The sequence below is a fragment of the Mastigoproctus giganteus genome, chromosome 9 (assembly GCF_048544385.1).
Source record: "Mastigoproctus giganteus isolate SK-2022 chromosome 9, ASM4854438v1, whole genome shotgun sequence".
In the NCBI taxonomy this organism is placed as follows: domain Eukaryota; kingdom Metazoa; phylum Arthropoda; class Arachnida; order Uropygi; family Thelyphonidae; genus Mastigoproctus; species Mastigoproctus giganteus.
In genome coordinates, this window is record NC_143583.1 from 106044844 (window position 1) to 106066180 (window position 21337).

The following is a 21337-nucleotide window of genomic DNA, read 5'->3' on the forward strand; positions in this document are numbered from 1 at the left end:
AGTATCTCTTAGTTGGCATAGAAAGCCAAGGATCTTCTACAATTATGTCCATGAATGCTTCCCCTTTAGAATTTGCTGTTGGTAACCTCATTGGTTGGTCCCACAGCATAGAATTTAAAAATTATTCGAGACTGCTGTAGTCTCCTTTACATAAGCAAAAGCTCTTCTTACCCTTGACAATAGTTACATTTTTAAGTAAATCCCACATCAACACACTATAATATGCAGATAAAAGACCCACCAGATGGTGGGTCTTTTATCTGCATATTCGTAATGCATGAAGGGTTGCTGTCGATAATCAGATCAGGAGTATTGCTTTCTCTCTTTGCTTCTCTAACACGCTGATGTAGGAAACAGTCATCCAACAATTCCATAAACTTCTTGCTACTGTGTGAGTGGCCAACCCATAATTTCCAGTCAATATCAGGAAAGTTAAAGTCCTCCATTATAACACCTTTGGATTTACTAGCCCATTCCATATGTTTGTTCAGCTGTTCATTACACTCATCACAGTCATAAAGCCTCTAATACACTTCTACTCTCATTTTTGTTGTCTCAATGCTTATGTCACACCAAACTAACTCAACATCGCACTGGTCACCCATTTCAACTGGATGCACTGCCATAGGTTTTATGTGCTTCGTAAGAGCATAATCCCCCCCCCCCAACTCTAGTCCTGTTTGTTACCATGAACATTGTACTCTCCATATGCAAATTCGGAATTTCTCATATCTGAGTGACACTATGCCTCCAATATCCCCACAATGTTTGCATTTGATAATTTGACCAGTACTTCTGAATCATCAAATTTATTTACTGTGCTCCTGGCAATACCATACACACAAGTATACATGCACTGTTTTTATCCTTACTAATCCTTATTCCATGTGATAATATACAGCAAGTCTAGAAAACCATGGCAACTTGTTTTCCAGGTGGCTGCATGTTCCAATATAAACAGTGCAAGAATCAATTGCACCTCTGCCTTTTAATTTATTAGTCTGTGAATCCCCCCCCACAATCAGCAGTTTTCAACCCACCTAACAGTGTCTCATTGGCATCAGCGAATACTCTTAATTACATAGAAAGAAATAAACCCTTTCTATTTAAGTGTATCCCATCCTTGTAAAAACAATCTCTCCTATTAACAAGCAAAGACCATGCTAAGGAAAATTCTACCCCCATGAGTCCTGTGTAGTCTCTCTAGGGTCAAATTGATTGACAAGACTCCCATTATGCACTTCTTCCTATCATGTCTGGAAAAAATTACAAACACTTTCAATTTCAATCCTAACTCACAAATTTCTCAAATTGCTCTGTAATTGTTAATTAAATCATCATATCTCCTACTTTTAATATTCATTAGTACCAATGTGTTCAACAATATCAACTTTTATGTCCTTACTACTCTCCAGTTTCATCAACTATAGCCCCCAGCACACATACTTTGGTGCTATTCCACCTGTCATTTATGCACAATATATTTCTTGCTTCCCTGACAATCAATCATCAACTACAGATACTTCATGTGGAGTATGTCATTGTGTTGTCTAATATTTAAGTATCGACTGTAGAGCTGACTGCTTGGTTTTAATTCTTTTAATCATTTGAAACCTTTATTCAGACAAACTGTTCAGCTCTTTCTCCCCTCAAATGATACATGGCATCTGAACCTTTTCTTTGGATTTGTCTGGTAGTATGACCAGGTATAATCACTGATTAACTAATTGATACACTCTTTCTTGTCAGATGGCTCTTGACAACTGCAGTGGATTCATTATTTGCTTTCCAGAATGTCAAGCATGCTGCCAGCAGTTTCCACAAAGCAAACAACACTGTTGCCATGAGTATAAAAAGATATACAATCAGGTTGCACATCTGATGGTTATCTGAACTGGTAAGGACTCCAGCTTACTTCACAAATTGCAGAGCATTTACAAGATTCCAAATTTTGGAATTACCAGGATTCTACAACTTATGATCACAGGGGTATAAATGCAAGGTGTGGGGGGGGGGCTCAAAAAAAGATTTGTATTCACCCAGCAGTAGTTGTGATAGAAAGGTGAATTTTTTTTTTTGTTTCACAGCATGAAATCTCTGTTGCAACTGCACAAATTTTGGTTTCGATCTGACAATTCATTTTTTTTCCCTTTGCAGTGGTGAATGAAGTAAAGTACCACAATGGATAAAGTCAAATACAGATCAGTGATTTGGTTCATCTTTCTGTAAGGGAAAACACCCAAAAGAACCCATGAAGATATGGTTGCTGTTTATGCAGGAGACTGTCCATGTTACAAAGGGTGTTGACTCTCTCTTTAAAAATTACAGCTGTGAATTATAGGCTCCGAAAAAGGCAATAAGTGTTTGCCATTTTATTTACTTAATTGTTATTTTATATTGAACTTTATAAGTAGCCATGTAGTTCTAGATATGCTGGTTATTTTTATTTTAGATACGAGTTTTTGTAGATTACTACTTAATATATGTAAAACTGTTGTTTCGTTCGAATCTTGCAGCCATTGTTTATATAGAGTGGTAGGGTATTTAAATTTTTAATTGTGGTAACTAGGTAGCTCTAACTTAAAATTATATAGTGTAATTCGCATCCCTGCATTTAGGATTCTATTAGATAGTGTAGTATTGACAATTAATTAATTAAATTTATTGATCTTATTAATTTAAAATATCATGACCCAGACTAGAGCAGAAAAGCAATGAGCACAAAGTGGCAGGAGTGCTGTAACTCCGGGGAGAACTGAGGGGGGGAGGCAATTCTCCAACGCATCACAGCCTAAAAAAATGTGCAACTTATGAAATGTTTGCCGAACTCTCTGGAACGGAACATGATCTAGCCAAGGAGGATATCTTTGTGTGTGCCAGGTACAGAGAGTGTCTAGAAATTAGGCATCAACTCAGCGTTCTGATGGGCATCTATGAGAGCTCAAGGTGAAGGGTAGATGCCCTCAAACAAATTAATATGAGGGGCCCGCCAAACTCTCAGCTGCCCAATTCAATGCGAGAGCTCACTCCTGGGCATCAGGCAACATAGCGGCAATCTCCAAGGCTGAATACATTGGTTCCACAGGAGTTAGTTATCATCGGTGACTCTATTGTCAGGGAGATGGGGAATATTGTGTAAAAAGGATAGATGGAACAGGACCAGGGTATGTCTGCCAGGGGAAAAAGTTGATGACGTTGTAAAGCATATATCATCTTTTAAGGCACAAAGGGTGATATTGTTGGACACATTGGCACAAATGACATTAAGAGTAGGAGATCTGCAGATTTACTTAACAAGTTAAGGTCAAGGTTGCAAAAAAGTCGTGAGTTAGGGTTACATTTGAAAGTGTCTGCAATTCTGCCCAGACACGATAGGAGGGAGTACATGATGAGAGCCTTGTCAATCAATTCAGCCCAGGAGGAAATGTGCAAGGCTCAAGGGTAGAATTTTTTTCAGCCTGGTCTGTGCTTGTTAACAGGAGAGACTGCTTCTACAGGGATGGGATACACTTAAATAGAAAGCATGCAAGAATATCTGCTGATGCTATCGAGGCAGTGTTAGGTGGGTTGGAAAACTGTTAGATTGAGGGATTCACGGACTAAAAGATTAAAAGAAGCCGCAGGCAGAGGTGTAGGTGATTCTTGCACTACTTCTATATACCGGGGTTCGAACCCATCACCACCAAATACGGAGGATGCGGAAAGGTCAAGGAATGACCACCGCATTTCCCGGAGCAATATGGCCTTAGTTGCTAATGCTCCTAAAAACCAAATAACAACAACAACTACTTCTATTAGAATAAGCAGCGACCTGGAGCGAGGGGTGTTGGGGTTTTCAGGGATTGATGGCAGTCACCGTGAAACAGGTGGATATATGGGATGTGTTAGGGTAACTAATAATAAGAATAGGTACATGTATACTTGCATGTATACCAATGCTAGAAGTATAGTAAATAAATTTGATGAATATGAAGTGCTGGTCAAGACATCAAAGGCAGATATTGTTGGGATAGTAGAGACGTGGTCACACAGATATAAGGAATGCAGAACTGGAATTTGGGGAGTACAATGTGTACAGAAAGGATAGATAGGATAGGAAGGGAGGAGGCGTTATGCTGTTAATTAAGAAAAACATAAAATCAAAAGAAATGCATCCAGTTGATATAGATGAACAGTGCACTGTTGAGTCAGTTTGGTGTGACATAAGCACTGCGAAAGAAAAATAAGAGTAGGAGTGTGTTATAGGCCTAATGACTCCAATGAACAATTGTACACAGAAATAGAGTGGGCTAGTAAATCAGAATGTCTTATAATGGGGGATTTTAACTTCCCAGATATAGACTGGAACTTATGGGTTGGTTACTCGCACATTAGTAAGACTTTTGTGGATTTATTGGATGATTGTTTTCTGCAGCAGCATGTTCAAGCTGCAAACATGGAGGGAAATACTCTTGATCTGGTTATCAGCAGTTAGCATTCGTGTATTAAGAATTTGCAGATAAAGGAACCATTAGGTGGCAGTGATCACAGTGTACTGATGTGGGATTTACGTCAGGGGTAAAGGAAGGGGTTTTTGCTTCGGTAAAGGTGACTAAAGTGGTCTCAGACAGTTTTTAAATTCTATACAGTGGGACCAACTGATGATGTTACCAACAGCAAATCCTAAGTGGGAAGCATTCCCACTTAGGATTTGCTGTTGGTAACATCATCAGTTTAAACCCAAGCACGGTACTAAGTACTATAGGTTATAATACCTCTCGTGTTTGGGGTTCTCATAAAAAAAAAAAAAAAAAAAATTCAAGGAATTAATAGTGGAAGCTACTAAACATTTCATACCTATTAAGAAATACTGTTCAAGGTTTAGGCCTAAATGTTTGTCAAATGAACTAATGAGACTTGTGGCAGGGAAGTAAAATGCATGGGATGCATATAAATTATCAAGTGACACATAGAAGCCTATGATATATATAAGCTAGTCTGTAATCAAGTCACAAAGGAGGTTAGGCAGGCGAAGACAGATTACGAGAAATCTTTGGCAAAGGATGCTAAGAAAAACAGCAAGGATTTTTTTTTCTTATATAAACTCTAAAAGGAAGGGGATGAATCTGATTGGTCCACTGTTGATAGTCCTGCTCAGATAGCAAACAAAATGAATGAGTATTTTGCATCTACATTCACACATGAGGAGTTATTTAAGTTTGAAAATGCCGCAAGTTTATCAAATTGTAACAGGGTGCTTAATGATTTTGTAATAACTGAGAACAAAGTGGAGGAGAAATTGTTGACATTAAACATAAGAAAGGCACCTGGGGTGGATGGGATATATCCAGTTATATTAAAGGAGGCAGCAAAGGAAGTAAGCAAACCCTTAGCCATAATTATGAGAGCATCCTTGGACTCATGGGATGTCCCCACAGACTGGAGATGTGCAAATGTGTCCCCAATTCACAAAGGGGGATCGAAAGGTGACACGAGTAATTACAGACCAGTTAGTTTAACTTCTGTTCCAGATAAAATAATGGAGTCACTGGTTAAATAGGCATTGTAGGATCATCTAGACAAGACTGCAGCAATAATTCAGACAGCATGGGTTTGTTAAGGGAAAGTCTTGTCTGACAAATTTGATTGGTTATTATGATGTGGTTACAAAGTAACTGGATGCAAAAAATAATTTTGATATCCTATACTTGGGATTTCAGGAAAGCTTTTGACACTGTTGCACAAGGAAGTAAAAAAAGTAAAGTAAAGTGCAGCCATTATCAACCCACTGCAGGATGGACGCCTCCTCAACAATTCATGCTGAGGGAAATGGACCATAATCTGCCACGCTGGTCCCGTGCGGGTCTACTCAAAGAGCGTGTGCTACTGCACTCCCGCTCCTGCCCACTCGGCTACGGAGGCCTTTGGAGCAGAATGGTATTAAGGGTAAGTTGCTATAATGGATAAAAGGATGGTTGAGTGGGAGAAGACAGAGGGTGGTAATCAATGGATGCTGCTCTTCGTGGACTAATGTTATTAGTGGAGTCCCACAGGGTTCGGTGTTGGGTCCACTGTTGTTTTGTATATTTATCAATGATATTGATGAAGGTATATCAGGCTTAGTATCGAAGTTTGCAGATGATACAAAGGTTGGCAGGGTTGTTAATGACAGTAATGGCAGTGTGTTACTGCAACAGGATCTAGAAAATTTTGGTAGATGTGCTGAGAAGTGGCAACTGAAGTTTAACATTGATGCAAAATACTGCATATGGGTAGAAGTAACCCCAGAGAAACGTACCAACTGTGTGTACTAACACTTAAGATGGTAGAAAATGAAAAAGACCTGGGAGTAATTGTGCAGTCAGATATGAAGTTTTCTGAGCAATGCAGACAGGCTGCCAGGGCAGGTCATGGGGTTTTGTCAATGTTATACAGGAATTTTGCTAGCAGGGAAAAGGAGGTGGTTGTCCCTCTGTATAAGGCAATGGTCAGGCCACGCCTTGAGTACTGTGTGCAGGTCTGGAGGCTTCATTTTAGGAAGGATGTAGATTTGCTTGAGTGTGTACAGAGAAGGGCAACAGGATTGGTGAGGGGAATGAATCGATCCTCTTACCAGAAGAGGCTTAAGTTCTGCAAATTGCAACAGCTGGAGACTAAGCACCTGCGAGGTGATCTGAGTGAGGTGTATAAGGGCTTGAATGGGTTGATCACGCTGAATTCTGACTTCTTCCACTTGTTTAGATTACAAACCTAAGGGGGACATAAATTGAAATTGAGGAAGGACAGATGTAGAATAGATGTGCGGAAATTTGCCTTTAGCCAGCGGGTGATTAATTGCTAGAACAAACTTTCATCTGTCGTTGTGGAAGTCGATAGGTGAAATAAATTTAAGGAGGAACTGAACAAACATTTAGAGGGGATTGTTTTGTAATTTTTTTTTTTTGGCTGATGCTGCAAAAGCTCATACACTTGCTTTCTTGCATCACATGCCACTACTACTACAACAGTGTTGTTGCACAGTGGTATAAACAATTCAAATGTGGAGGAACCACAGTGCATGATGAAGAAACCCCAGCAACTGCTGTGACAGAAGAGAGTGTTGCAAAAATTGACGCATTAATCATGAAAGATAGAGTAAGAGACTTCCAGCGATCTAGAAGTCTTGAGTACGAGATTATAAGTGCCAGGACAAAGAATTTAAGTTTGTGGAACAATAAGTTTTTGAAATTTTTCACCATCTTTTTGAGATTAATTAACATATTAAATTGTGTTTTACAAATAGTTTAGTCTTAGTCGCATTCAATAAGCTTATTTTTAAATTTAGTTGGGGTTTTTGTAAGTTACAACTCAATACTCGTACTGCTATTGTATTGGTGTTTAGCATGTAACGAGTAGTGCAGTAGAATAGTAGGGTTGTCACTGTGATCAATAAGTAGCTCAAAGGATGAATTAAATTTAATAATTTTATTAATTTTTGTTGTTAGTCTATTAAAGTGTATTTAAACAGAAATCATGCCCCCAGACTAGAGCAGCAAAGCAATAGGTACAAAGTAGCGGGAGTGCTGTGGCTCGGTGGGAGCACCGGAGGAGCGATTCTCCAATGTATCACAGCCAAACAAAATGAGCAACTTGTGAAATGTTTGCAGACCTTTCTGGAACAGAACATGATCCAGCCAAGGGGAATGTCTTTGTGTGGGCATTTATGAGAGATTGAAGAGTAGGTTAGATGCCCTCAAAGGAATTAAAATGGAGGCCTATCAACTCACAGCTGCCCACCTCAACACTAGAGCTCACACTTGTGTATTGGGCAACACAGTGGCAATCTCCAAGATAGAAGGCACTAGTCATAAAGGAGGCGATTATTGTCAGGGAAATGGGAAATATGTTGTGCAAGAAGGATAGGTGGAACAGAACCAGGGTATGTCTGCCAGAGGCAAAAGTAAAAGACGCTGTAGAGAAGATATCATCTATTAAGGGCACAAAAGGTGGTATTGTTGGTCCACATTGGCACTAATGATATTAAGAGTAAGAAATCTCAGGACTTACTTAACAAATACAAGGCAATGTTGGCAAAAAGTAGTGAGTTAGGATTGAATTTGAAAGTGTCCGAAATTCTGCCCAGATGCAATAGCAGGGAGTACATTGTGAGCCTTATCAATCAATTTGGCCCTGAAGAAAATGTGCAAGGCCCATGGGGTAGAATTTTTCTCAGATTGGTCTGTGCATGTTAACAGGCGAGACTGTTTTTACAGGGATGGGATACACTTGAATAGAAGCGGGGCAAGAACACTTTCAGATACTATGAAGGCAGTGATAGGTGGGTCGGAAAACTGCTAGCCTAAAGGTCCCAGACACCTTGCCCTGCTACTATTGGTACATGCAGCAGTTGAATGAAAAGCAAGGTGTCTGGGGCTTCAGATGCAGCTGTCGATCATCATGGAACAAATAAATATATGGGCTGTGTTATGGCAACTATGAGTAAAAAGATGTGCATGTATACTTGCACATACACTAATGCTAGGAGCATTGCAAATAAATTTGATGAATTTGAATATGGGGAGTACAATGCATACAAGAAGGACAGGAGAGGTGGAAGGGTTATGCTTAGTTAAGAAGCATATTAAATCTAAGGCAGTCAATCCAGTTCACATGGGTGTTGCAATGCTGAGTCAGTCTGGTGTGATATAAGAACTGGAAAAACAAAACTGAGAGTAGGAGTGTGTTATAGGCACAATGACTGTGAGTATACCAAATAGCTATACAGAGAATTATAGTGGGCCAGTAAATCAAAATGTCTCATAATGGGAGATTTTAACTTTCCAGATATTGAATGGAATTTGTGGATTTGTCACTTGCAGAGTAGCAAGATTTTTGTGGATTTCTTGGATAACTATTTTCTACAGCAACGTTTTATAGAGGCAACAAGAGGAAGCAATACTCTTGATCTGGTTATCAGCAGTGATTCTTCATGCATTAAGAATCCGCAGGCAAAAGACTGACTGGTTGGCAATGGTCACAGTATACTAAGGTGGAATTTAATTCAAGACATTAGTATTAGTATTAGTAACGGCCGCATGGTTCAAGAAAGCCTATGGCTTATGCTGCACCAGCCAAAAAAAAAAAAAATCCGAACAAAACAATGATAAAAACAAAAAATAAATAAATAAATAAATAAAATAAATAAAATAAAAAATAAATAAAAAGGAAATTAAACCTATCATCCTATGCGCTTCCCTTACCCGAAAGTACTATCCAGGTGACCTTTGAATTTCCCCAAACTCTCGGCCTCTACCACCCATGAAGGCAACTTATTCCAGTAATTTATAACTCGCTGGCTAAAATAAAACTTCCTGCAGTCCAATCTAAACATTCCCCCCCCCCATAACTTGAATTTATGTCCCCTAGTTCTAGCATCATTTATAATCTTGAAAATTTTGTCCTCATTCATTTTACTGATGCCTCTCAGAGCCTTAAACACCTCAATCAAATCTCCTCTAAGGTGTCTAGTTTCCAAACTCTGCAACCCACATATTCGAAGTCTTTCTTCATAAGGACGCCCTTTTGCCGATCTCACCAGGCGAGTTACCCTTCTTTGCACCCTTTCAAGAAGCCCGATGTCTTTCTTTAGGTGCGGTCTCCATACTTGAACACAGTATTCCAAGTGTGGTCTGACAAAAGCTTTATATAATGGAATTATCACGTCCCTATCTCTACTTGCAAAAGTTCGGCAGATCATCGATAGGACACCATGGGCCTTCCTTGCAACCTGTTTACAATGGCAGAGAATTTCATGTCTGACCGTATCGTAACACCCAAGTCCCTTTCCTCCAGTACTGGGTTTAGTTGAACACCACCAAGTGAATAAGTTATTTTGGGATTACTGTTTCCCAGGTGTAATACCTTACACTTTGTTGGATTAAAGCACAGCTGCCATTTTTCTGACCATTCGTGAAGTCTATCTAGGTCTCTCTGAAGAAGCTCAGCTTGACAGTGATCATTAACTACTCTACCAATTTTAACATCATCTGCAAATTTAGACATCACGCCCTCTATCCCTTCATCAATGTCGTTTATGAAAATTAAAAACAACAGTGGTCCTAATACTGATCCTTGGGGAACCGCACTTCTTACATCAACCCAATCTGAGGAATAGCCATTTATCACAACCCTCTGCCTCCTGCCCTGAAGCCATCCTTCTATCCATCTAAGGATTTTCCCAGTGATTCCAACCTGTTCCAGCTTATAAAGCAACCGCTCACATGGGACTGAGTCAAAAGCTTTGCTGAAATCTAAATAAACAATGTAGAAATTATTCCCTAAATCCAGCTCGTGAGTGACCCTTTCAAAATAGCGAACCAGATTTGTTAAACATGATTTTCCCTTTACAAAACCATGCTGAGTATCCTTGAGAATTTCAATTCGATCCAAATGATCCTGAATTCCACCCTTGATCATTGCCTCCATGATTTTCCCTACTACTGAAGTCAGACTGACAGGTCGATAATTTCCAACTTCACTTTTAGAGCCACCCTTATGTATGGGAGATACATTTGCACTTTTCCAATCCAAGGGAATCTCCCCAGAGTCTAGTGATGCTCGCATAATTAGCCTCAATGGTTCAATGCACTTGCTTGCCACCTCTCTTAAGATTATAGGGTATATTCCATCAACTCCAGGAGCCTTACTGGTCTGTAGGCTCGAAAGTTTTTTCATTAAATAATCTTGCGAAATTTCAATATCATTAATTACATATTTTTTAACTTCGCTCCCACAATTTCCCATTGCCACAAAAGGCTTTTCATTTGTAAATATCAGTTCATCTGCAACGGCAGCTGGTGTATTTATTACTATCCCCTTTCCCTTACATAAAGGTCCGATCTGGTTTGTCCTGCTCTTCTTCGCATTTATATATGTGAAGAATTCTTTATCCCCCCTCTTTGCTCTGTTTGCTAGTGATTTCTCATACACTGCCTTTGCCTGTCGAACTGTTTCTGTGGCTCTATTACACATCACCTTGTAGCTGTTATAGGCTTCAGTACTTTTTATTGCTCTGTAACCTTTCCATGCCACCTTTTTCTGCTCAAGTAATGCGGCAACTTCACTATTCATCCAACTTGGAACCCTTCTCGTGGAGTATTTTTTTAATGGTATATGCGCATTCAAGGCATCTGTGATTAATGTTTTAAAAGCGTACCACAGTTCAATTGTATTCATTCTCTGCGCGATATCTACCCAGTTAATAGAGGCCATGTAGTACCTTAAGGCATCGTAATTTCCTTTTCTGAAATTAAAACCCATTCCTTTGCCTTTTACTTCTGCTACCTCTCTCTTCATCATCCACCGTAGAACTCCGTGATCACTTCCTGCTACTGGTTCCTCTACTGTCAGCCCTGTTATGTCATCTGATTCATGTGTGATGATGAGGTCTAGGATATTCTTTTCTCTAGTACTTTCCCTGACATGCTGATACAAATAACAGTCATCTTGTTGATTTAAAAATTTTGTTCCCCATGTCGAGTTTCCTCCCCATTTACTCCAATCAATTAGAGGCAAATTGAAATCACCCATAATAAGGCATTGACGCTTACTTGCCCATTCCATTTGCATGTAGAGGCTTTTGTCATAATCTTCACAATCACCTGGTCTGTAGATTACTCCTACTCGCATTATACCTTTGTTTCCAACTATCTCACACCATACAGACTCTATACTAGCATGTGAAATGTCTGAATCCGGGAAAGCTATCGTTGCATTCAGGCTGCTTCTGATAAGAAGCATTACCCCACCACCCCTTCTATCTAACCTATCCTTCCTAAATACATTATACAAGCCGTACTGAAACTCATCATCCCCAATTTCCGGGTGGCACCATGTCTCTGTAAGCCCTATTATGTCCGCGTTACTTGTTTTAACCAGCAGTTCGAATTCACTCATTTTATTGACGACACTTCTAATGTTACTGTATAAACAATTAAGATTAACTGTTCTTGTATATTTAACAACCCTAACACAACCCTTGAAGTTTTTTAGGCTCTCTTCCCTGATATTAGCTACCCGCTCACGTGAAACGTCTTTGCCCCCAGAACATCTAGTCCAGTTGGGGTAACAGATAAGAACTCTTAAGGTATGTGCAGGAGTTACATTGACCAATGTTATCAGATAAACGCGTCTCAGTATTACCCACATCCCCCCTAACTAGCAGTTTCCCTGAACCTTTAAGGTATCCTCAATAATACTGGCAAAAACTTTTGCACCACCTTTGTTTAAGTGTATCCCGTCTCTACAAAACAAATTCCTTCTACCTACAAGTGTGGGCCATGCTGATAGAAATTTACCCCCTAAAGCCTTGCAGATTCCTTCAAGTCTTGAGTTAATCCACAAGGCTCTTAACATATAATCCCTCCTATCGTGTCTGGGCAGAATTGCAGACACATAGACATTATGGCCTAGCTCGCGACATTTCCTCAGCATGACTACTATCGAGGATAAAGGGAAAGGCTTTTGCAACGATGAGTACAGGGGTCTCAGATTGCTATTAAATACTGTGCAATGGGACCAACTGATGATATTCCCAACAGAAAATTCTAAATGGTAAAGTATTCAGGGAAGTAATTAATGAAGCTACTAGGCTTTTCACACCAACAAAGAAAAACTGTTCAAGGATTAGACCTAAATAGCTGTCAGATGCACCATTCAGACATGTTACAAAGAAAAGTGCTTGGGATTATAAATTAGTCTGCAATCAAGTCACAAAGGAGGTCAGGCAAGCTAAGGCAGATTATGAGGTCTCAGGAAAAGAATGCCAAGGAAAACAGAAAAGACTTCTATACTTACATTAACAGTAGAAGGAAGGGGTTAAATCATACTGGGCCACTCGAGGTCTATGGATTAACTGTTGATGACCCTGCTCAGGTTGGGGACAAATTGAATAGGTATTTTGCATCTACATTCACACTTGGGGAATTCTTTAGAGAAGAGGATGCCAGAAGTTTATCAAACTCTAATGAGGAGCTAAATGACTTTAATAACAGAAAGGAAAGTGGAGGAGAAATCTATCCAATTATTTTAAGGGAGGCAGCAAAGGAGGTAAGCAAACCTTTAGCCATAATTATGAGCATATCCTAAGATTAGGGGAGGTCCCTATGGACTGGAGATGTGCAAATATATCTACAATTCATAAAGGGGGATCAAAAGGCGACATGAGTAATTACAGACCTGTTACCTTAACATCTTTAACCAGTGATTTCATTATTTTACCTTAACAGGTAAAATAATGAAATCACTGGTTAAAGAAGTAATGCAAGACAATTTGAACAAGCATGCAATTATATTGCAATCACAGCATGGATTTATCAAGGGCCGTTATTGGTATTATCTAACTGCCCCTTGACAAATCGGTCATAGTAACCTATCAGATTTTTTTTTTTTTTTTTGTTTGGCTGATGCTGCATAAGCTCATACACATGCTTTCTTGCATCATATGCCACTACTACTACTATTTCAGTGGTGGGGAAAACCATGGGGGCAATGAAAAATAATGCATTAGAGGATCAATTAGATAGAAATGGAATTCTGAAGGGAAAAAATTTCCATCTATTTCCTGTAGAGAAAAAGAGGGTCTAATATTACCATTTAAGGCAATATTGAAACCACACATGAAAGAATACAGGTATGAAGACTGCACCTAAAAACAGACATCAAGCTTCTTGAAATCCAAAGTTGGGTAATGCATCTGGTGAAATCAGCAAAAGGATGCCCACATGAGGATAGACTTCATAAATATAAGCAGCAGAGCTCTGAAACTGGCCATGGAGGAGATTTCATTGAAGTGTATAAAACTCTGAGAGGAGAAAATAAGATGAATGAGAGTGAAAATTTCCTGTTACAAATGATTCCAGAGCTAAGAGCTATAAATTCAAATTATCATAGGGAGGGTAGACTGGATTTCAGGAAGTTTTGTTTTAGCCAATAAGTTGTAAATAACTGGAATAAGCTGCCTCTATAGGTGGTTAAGACTTACCATTTGGGAAAATTTAAAGTTCAGCTGCATAGTTATCTATATGAGGAGAGAGGTAATTTATTAATTATTATTTTTTGGTCAGTGCAGCAAAAGCTCATGGCTTCCATGCTAATATATAGCTAATACTTCCACAACACTAAGTGGAAATTTGTTCCAACAATCATTTACCCTCTGGATGAAAGAAAATTTCCACATTAATCCTGTAACCATCCTTTTTTAATTTATGTCCCCTTATGTGTGTTCTCTGAGAAGATATTCAATATGGGTAACAGCAATCCAGAATCACATAACAGCTGAGTGGTACAACATATAATGTGTCAGGATAAACACTGAGGGTAGTGGAGAACAAAAAAAGGCCTGGGGTGATTGTACAGTCAACAGATCATGAGGGTTTTTAAAGAATATACAGGAATTTTGCTAGGATAAGGAGGTAATTATTCCACTGTATAAGGCAACGGGTTAGGCCACATCTCAAGTTCTGCATACACATCTAGAAGCTTCCTTTTGTTTAAGGATATTGATCTGTTGGAAAGATTGTGGAGAATCTTTCCACAAAGGAAATGAGATTAGTGAGGGGGGAACAAAAGGGCAACCTAGCCAAGAAAGGCATCAGTTCTGGAAACTGCCGTGTCTGGAAACAAGGCACATGTGAGATCTGATTAAAGTGCTTAAGACTTTGAACGGATTGAGTAAACTAAATGCTGATCCTTCCTCTTGTTCACTCTAACACACAATGGGGCATAAACTTAAACTGAGAAAGGATGGTTGCAAAATAAATGTGTGGAAATTTGCTTTCACTCATCCGATAGTTGGTTGTTACAATAAACTTCCATCTGGTGCTGTGGAAGTCAGTGTTGGTGGTTTGAATAAATTCAAGGAGGAACTAGACAGAAAAATATTCCCATAAAAATTTTTCTTTACTTCCTTACATTTGCGTCTTTAGTTCAGAATCTGAATTTCTTTGTTCTTGAGTAAACAGGAACAAAAAAAATTGAAAATTAGTAGGAATATAGGATGCCTAAAAAACAACAACTAAGAACGTTACATTTTTCCCCCCTGACCCTGTTGCCATGGAACACATAGGATCTTTCATTGGTACAGAGCAATCAGAATGACGACAGCAGAGCCCACCTCCAACGATGGAAGCTAGTGGGTTGCATATTCTGCTTCTTACAGCGCTAAGATGCCGATCCTCAACATAATATCACGGTATACGAACACACTCATTACTGCACTATCAGCTTTGCTCTGTATAGTACCTTCACATACATATGGCAGTGTTACCATAATTTGGCTCAAGACTATCTTTACATAGGAAGAAAAATAAACAAAATGAAGTAATTCTACATCCCTTATGTTTGAGTGATACCATATCTCCAATATGCCCATATCTCCATTTGATGACTTAAGCAATATTTTGAATTCATCAAATTTGTTTACTATGTTCCTAGCATTATTACACATGCAAGTGTATACATGCACCTGTTTTTATCCTTAGTAATCCTAACACAACCCATGTATTTGGCTTGTTCCACAAGGATCCCTTGCATTTTATTTTTGCATGTTCCTGCAGAAGCAGTGCAAAATGCACTTACACCTCTGCCTGTGGTTGCAGTTAATTTGTTAATTTAATAGTCTGTGTATCCCCCACCAATGTCGCTCTCCATTTTCACAGACTACTACAGTCCTGCCACCTGGTGTGTAGTATTGAAACTTATAGTATACTGGCTATAACTTTTAACTCTTAACATTTGTATGAAAAACATTACGCAATTGGGAAAAGAATTTTGGAGGCATTAGTTTTGAAGTGTCTTTTGAATCTAAATAATCAAAGTAATTATGCATTAGAAATAATATACTTATAATTATTTATGTATATTTATCAAACTACATTAAGTTACAAATATTTTATAGTGTTAATGTGTAACAGCAATCAATGGTTGGCATAAAAAATTTAGGGTTAACAGTGAATGAATGTAATATTTTCCTACCTTCTGATTCTAAAACAGCAGCCCTCTTTTTCCTTTCAGCTTCAACCTGCATCTGCATAGCATCCTGAACACGCTGGGGTAATTTGATGTCTCCTAATTAAAAAAAAAAAATTATTCTCTATTTTTATTACAAAGAGCACAAAGACCTTACCAATCTTTTCTTCATTTAATAGCTTTTACATGAAGGATATAACTGAACAGATATGATAACCAAAATTTTTTTAACTTTTGTAAATCACAAGTGCATCCGGTGTATGAATTGTGAGTGCAGCCTGTGCCTCATAAAATAATTCTTTAGTCAGATTTAATTCCATCAACTAAAAATTAAATATCCCTTCCAACAAAAAAAAAAAAAAAAAAAATTATTATTTTACAGGTTGCATATTATTATTCAAGAAATACTTAAAATACTCATCTATTCTCTAAATCTGAGGGAAAATTTTTGTGAATCTATCTGACTGCAACTTTATCTGTGGCATTTTTCTTTAGATATCTAAATGTATGAAATATTTGTCACTATACTGATTCTCACTGGATTATTAGATCTGAGGGGGGGGGGACATCTGGTGATTATGCAATCCATTTATCATATTTATTAGAGCAACCTTCCAGGAATCAATATTTAATGATGTTAAAATGCTAGGAATCAATATTTTATGTTAAAATGCAAAGAATCAATATTTCACGATGTTAAAATGTCCTTTAGATACACTGCTCTACTAAGACAGCCAAGTGGCATGTTATCTTATAGGCAAAAAAGACATCTCCCTAGGGTCTCGATCACAGGTGGCCCCAAAAATCACTGCTTCAAAAACTCATTGCTGTTTTTTATTAATAGTTTTAAGTGATTTTTATCGGAAACTGAACTTTCTACTTACCAAGGTCAATGAACTTTACTTGAAGATTAATTTGAAAATTACGGTTTTTTTTTTTTTTTTTGGTTTCTTTTTAAAATGGTTTTACCGATTTCGATGAAATTTTATATTTAGTTCTTGTTCTTATGTCATATAATTTGTTTGTTTTGCTGTCACAATAAAGTGAAATTGAAAATGTTCTTTATTAGATTTTCTTTAGATGGTGCCCCCAAATTCCATTTTGCCTTGGGTATAACTCGCCACTGAAACAGCCTTAAAGTTTGATGTCAGACCATAAGGTTATCTGGCATTACAGAGGTGCCCAAGGTACAGCCAGAAGGCCAAGTCCAGCTCTCAATAAGTTTTTACCTAGTCCATGAAAGAATTATGAAAATTATTGCTGTTCAAATCAGCTTCTTGATTAGACCGGAGTTCGAGCCCGTGACCACCAAATATGGAGGATGCGGAAAGGTCAGGGAATGACCACCGCATATGCCGGGAGCAATATGGCCTTAGTTGCTAATGCTCCTAAAAACCAAAACAACAACAACAAAAGCTGGTCAAATCTGATATCCTAGAAGCAAAATAAGAAGCTATAGATTCACACGACATCGGTGAACTTCAAGGCTGGTCAAATAAAATCATGAACCCAAATGTTTTGACATACACACGTGACACAACTGGAAATGCCTTTAGATCATTTCTAGATCAAATAGTAAAAATTATTTTTTTCTTTTATCAATATTCAAAAGTAAATATAAAATATTTTTATAGCTAGGAGAATAGTTAATAAATTCGATGAGCTTGAAGTGCTAGTCAAGACATCAAAGGCAGATACTGTTGGGATATCAGAGACATGGTGTCACACAGACATAAGCAGTTCAGAACTGGAATTTGGGGAGTACAATGTGTACAGAAAGGATAGACAGGACAGAAAGGTAGGAGGGGTTATGCTGTTAGTTAAGAAACACATAAATCGGTAGTCTGCTGACGAGGCTAATAGGAGCCAGACGTGTTCAAAGCCGCGATCTGAAAGTTAATTAATACCTAAGTGTCCGTAGATTTACCGTTCGTAACTTGCGCCTTTGTCATACGATACATTATATACCGAACTAGATAGCGTTAGTATAGTATAGGTTATAATATTGTCAGTTGATCGGTAGAATCTATTAAACTTGTTGAACTTTGTTGTCAATTAAATTGTACTTTTAACTAAATATACATAACGACTTAGATTACAAACGTAACATAACTTATTAATACATAACTGATACGGAAGTATATAAAGGGAACTCGTAGATAATTAATACTTGACACTGAAAAATATATATACCGTTATAACTGTGTTGAGATACAAGTTTAGGGTTATAATTTTGAACTGAAATTGAAATTAATTGAAATCATGACTCAGACCAGAGCAGCAAAGCAAAGGCTCAAGCTAATGGAAGTGCTGTGGCTCAGAGGAGAACTGATCACTGCTTGCATGATGTTTGTGGAGCATTCAGGTACAGGACATGATATTGCCATGGGGGATGTCTTTGTGTGTGCACGATGCAAGGAGTGTAACGAAATCAGGCAACAAATCAGCGTTGTTATTGGCCTATATGAGAGCTTGAAGGACAGGGCGGATGCCCTCGAAGGAACTAAATTGAGGGGCCCATCAAGCTCTCAGCTGCCCACATCAATGCCAGAGTTTGCACTTGGTCATCCCACAACACAGCGGCAACCCCCAAGGCAGAATGCGCTGGTCCCACAGAAACTAGTAGTTGTTGGTGACTCTATTGTCAGGGAAACGGGGAACATGCTTTGTAAAAAGGATAGGTGGAACAGGACCAGGGTATGTCTGGCAGGGGCAAAGGGTCATGATGTTGTTGAGCGGATATCATCTTTTAAGGCCACAAAAGGTGATGTACTTGTAATTTGGTTTTTAGGAGCATTGGCAACTAAGGCCATATTGCTCTGGGAACATGCGGTGGTCATTCCCTGATCTTTCCGCATCCACCGTATTTGGTGGTGACGGGCTCGAACCCCGGTCTAATCAAGAAGCGTGTGCTACGCACTGCTGCTCCTTCCCACGTGGCAATGGAGGAGCCACAAAAAGGTGATATAGTTGTACATGTTGGCACTAATGATATCAAGAATAGGAGATCGGCAGAATTACTTAACAAGTACAGGTCACTGTTGAAAAAAAAGCCGTGAATTAGGGTTGAATTTGAAAGTGTCTACAATTCTGCCCAGACACAATAGGAGGGAGTATATGATGAGAGCCTTGTCGATCAATTCGTCCCTAGAAAGACTGTGCAAGGCTCAAGGGGTAGAATTTTTTCAGCCTGGACTGTACTTGTTAACAGGAGAGACTGTTTCTACAGGGATGGGATACACTTAAATAGAAAGGGTACAAGAATATTTGCTGATGCTATTGAGGCAGTGTTAGGTGGGTCGGAAAACTGCTAGCTTGGAGGAATACAAAGACTAATAGATTAACAGTAGCCACTGGCAGAGGTGAAAGTGATTCTTGCACTGCTTCTATTGGAATGAGCAGAAGCATGAAAAACAAGATGCAGGATATTTCAGAGACTGCTGGGAGTCATTGCAGTACAAGTAAACACATGGGTTGTGTTAGGGTAGCCAAGAATAGAAACAGGTACATGTATACTTGCGTGTACACCAATGCTAGGAGTTTAGTAAATAAATTTGATGAATTTCAGGTATTGCTCAAAACATCAAAGGCAGATATTTTGGGATATCAGAGATGTGGTGTCACAGATAAAAGGAATGCAGAACTGGAATTCGGGGAGTACAACATCTACAGAAAGGATAGACAGGTTAGGAAGGGAGGAGGGGTTATGCTATTAGTTAAAAAACACATAAAATCCAAGGAAATGAAGCCAGTCAACATCGCTGGACAGTGCGGTGTCGAGTCAGTTTGGTGTGACATAAGCATTGGGAGATCAAAATTGAGAGTAGGAGTGTGCTATAGGCCTAATGACTCTGATGAGTATAATAAGAAACTGCACAGGTAAATAGAGTGGGCCAGTACATCACACAGTCTTATAATGGGGGATTTGAATTTCCCAGAGATTGACTGGAATTTGGGGGCTAGTCACGCACACAAAAGCAAGGTTTTTGTGGATTTATTGGATGATTGTTTTCTACAGCAGCAGCAGCATGTTTGGAGGCAACTAGAGGGAGTAATACTCTTGATCTGATGATCAGCAGTGATTATTCATGCATTAAGAATTTGCAGATAAAGGAACCACTGGGTGACAGTGATCACAATGTACTGATGTGTTAATTACTTAAAGACGTATCTACTATCAAGGGTAAAGAGAAGGGTTTTTGCTTTTGTAAAGGTGACAACGGTGGTCTGAGACAGTATTTAAATTCTATACGGTGGGACCAACTGATGATGTTTCCAACAGCAAATTCAAAATGGGAAGCATTCAAAGAATTAATCTTGGAAGCTACTAGGCTTTTCATACCAACAAAGAAATATTGTTCAAGATTTAGACCTAAATGGATGTCAGATGAACTAATTAGACATGTGAAAGAGAAGAAAATGCATGGGATACATATAAATTGACATGTGACACAGAAGCCTATGATAGATATATGCTGGTCTGTAACCAAGTTACAAAGGAGGTTTGGCAGGCGAAGGCAGATTATGAGAAATCCTTGGCAAGGGATGCGAAGAAAAACAGCAAAGAGTTCTTTACTTATGTAAACTCTAGAAGGAAGGGAATGAATCAGATTGGTCTACTTGATATCGATGGGTCAACTGTTGATGATCTTGCTCAGGTAGCTAACAAACTAAATGAATATTTTGCTTCGACATTCACACATGAGGAGTTATTCAGCGAGGGGAATGCCAGAGGTGCATTCAACTCTGGCAGTAAGCTAGATAATCTTGTAATAACTGAGAGTAAAGTGGAGGAGAAATTGATGAAGATAAACACAAGAAAGGCACCTGGGGTGGATGGGATCTATCCAGTTATATTAAAGGAGGCTGCAAAGGAAGTAAGCAAACCCTTAGCCATAATTATGAGAGCTTCCTTGGACTCAGGGGAGGTACCCATGTACTGGAGATGTGCAAATGTGACCCCAATTCACAAAGGAGGATCAAAGGCTGACACAAGTAATTATAGACCTGTGAGTTTAACTTCTGTTCCCGGAAAATTAATGGAGGCACTGGTTAAAGAAGCAATGCAGGATCATCTAGACAAGACTTCAGTTATAGCTCAGACACAGCATGGTTTTGTTAAGGGGAAGTCTTGCCTGACCAATCTGATTGGATACTATGATGCAGTCACAAAAGAACTGGATGCAGGGAATAACTTTGATATTATATACTTGGATCTTAGAAAGGCTTTTGATACTGTTGCACATGGAAGACTGCTGCACAAATTGGAGCAGTGTGGCATTGGAGGCAAATTGCTGCTATGGATAAAGGGGTGGTTGAGGGGGAGAAGACAGAGAGTGGTAATCAATGGACA

At 38.8% G+C, this 21337-nt stretch overlaps 1 protein-coding gene across 2 annotated transcripts in view; it reads right to left on the minus strand.

Annotated features, from left to right (window-relative positions):
• Stoml2 (stomatin like 2) overlaps positions 1-21337 on the minus strand; it is a 213702-nt gene that overhangs the window by 65311 nt on the left and 127054 nt on the right. For both annotated transcript variants that reach the window (XM_090382179.1, XM_090382178.1), the window contains one exon: positions 15991-16083. In XM_090382179.1, the coding sequence (XP_090238305.1) occupies positions 15991-16083 (93 nt within the window). The remainder of the gene's footprint in view (positions 1-15990; positions 16084-21337) is intronic.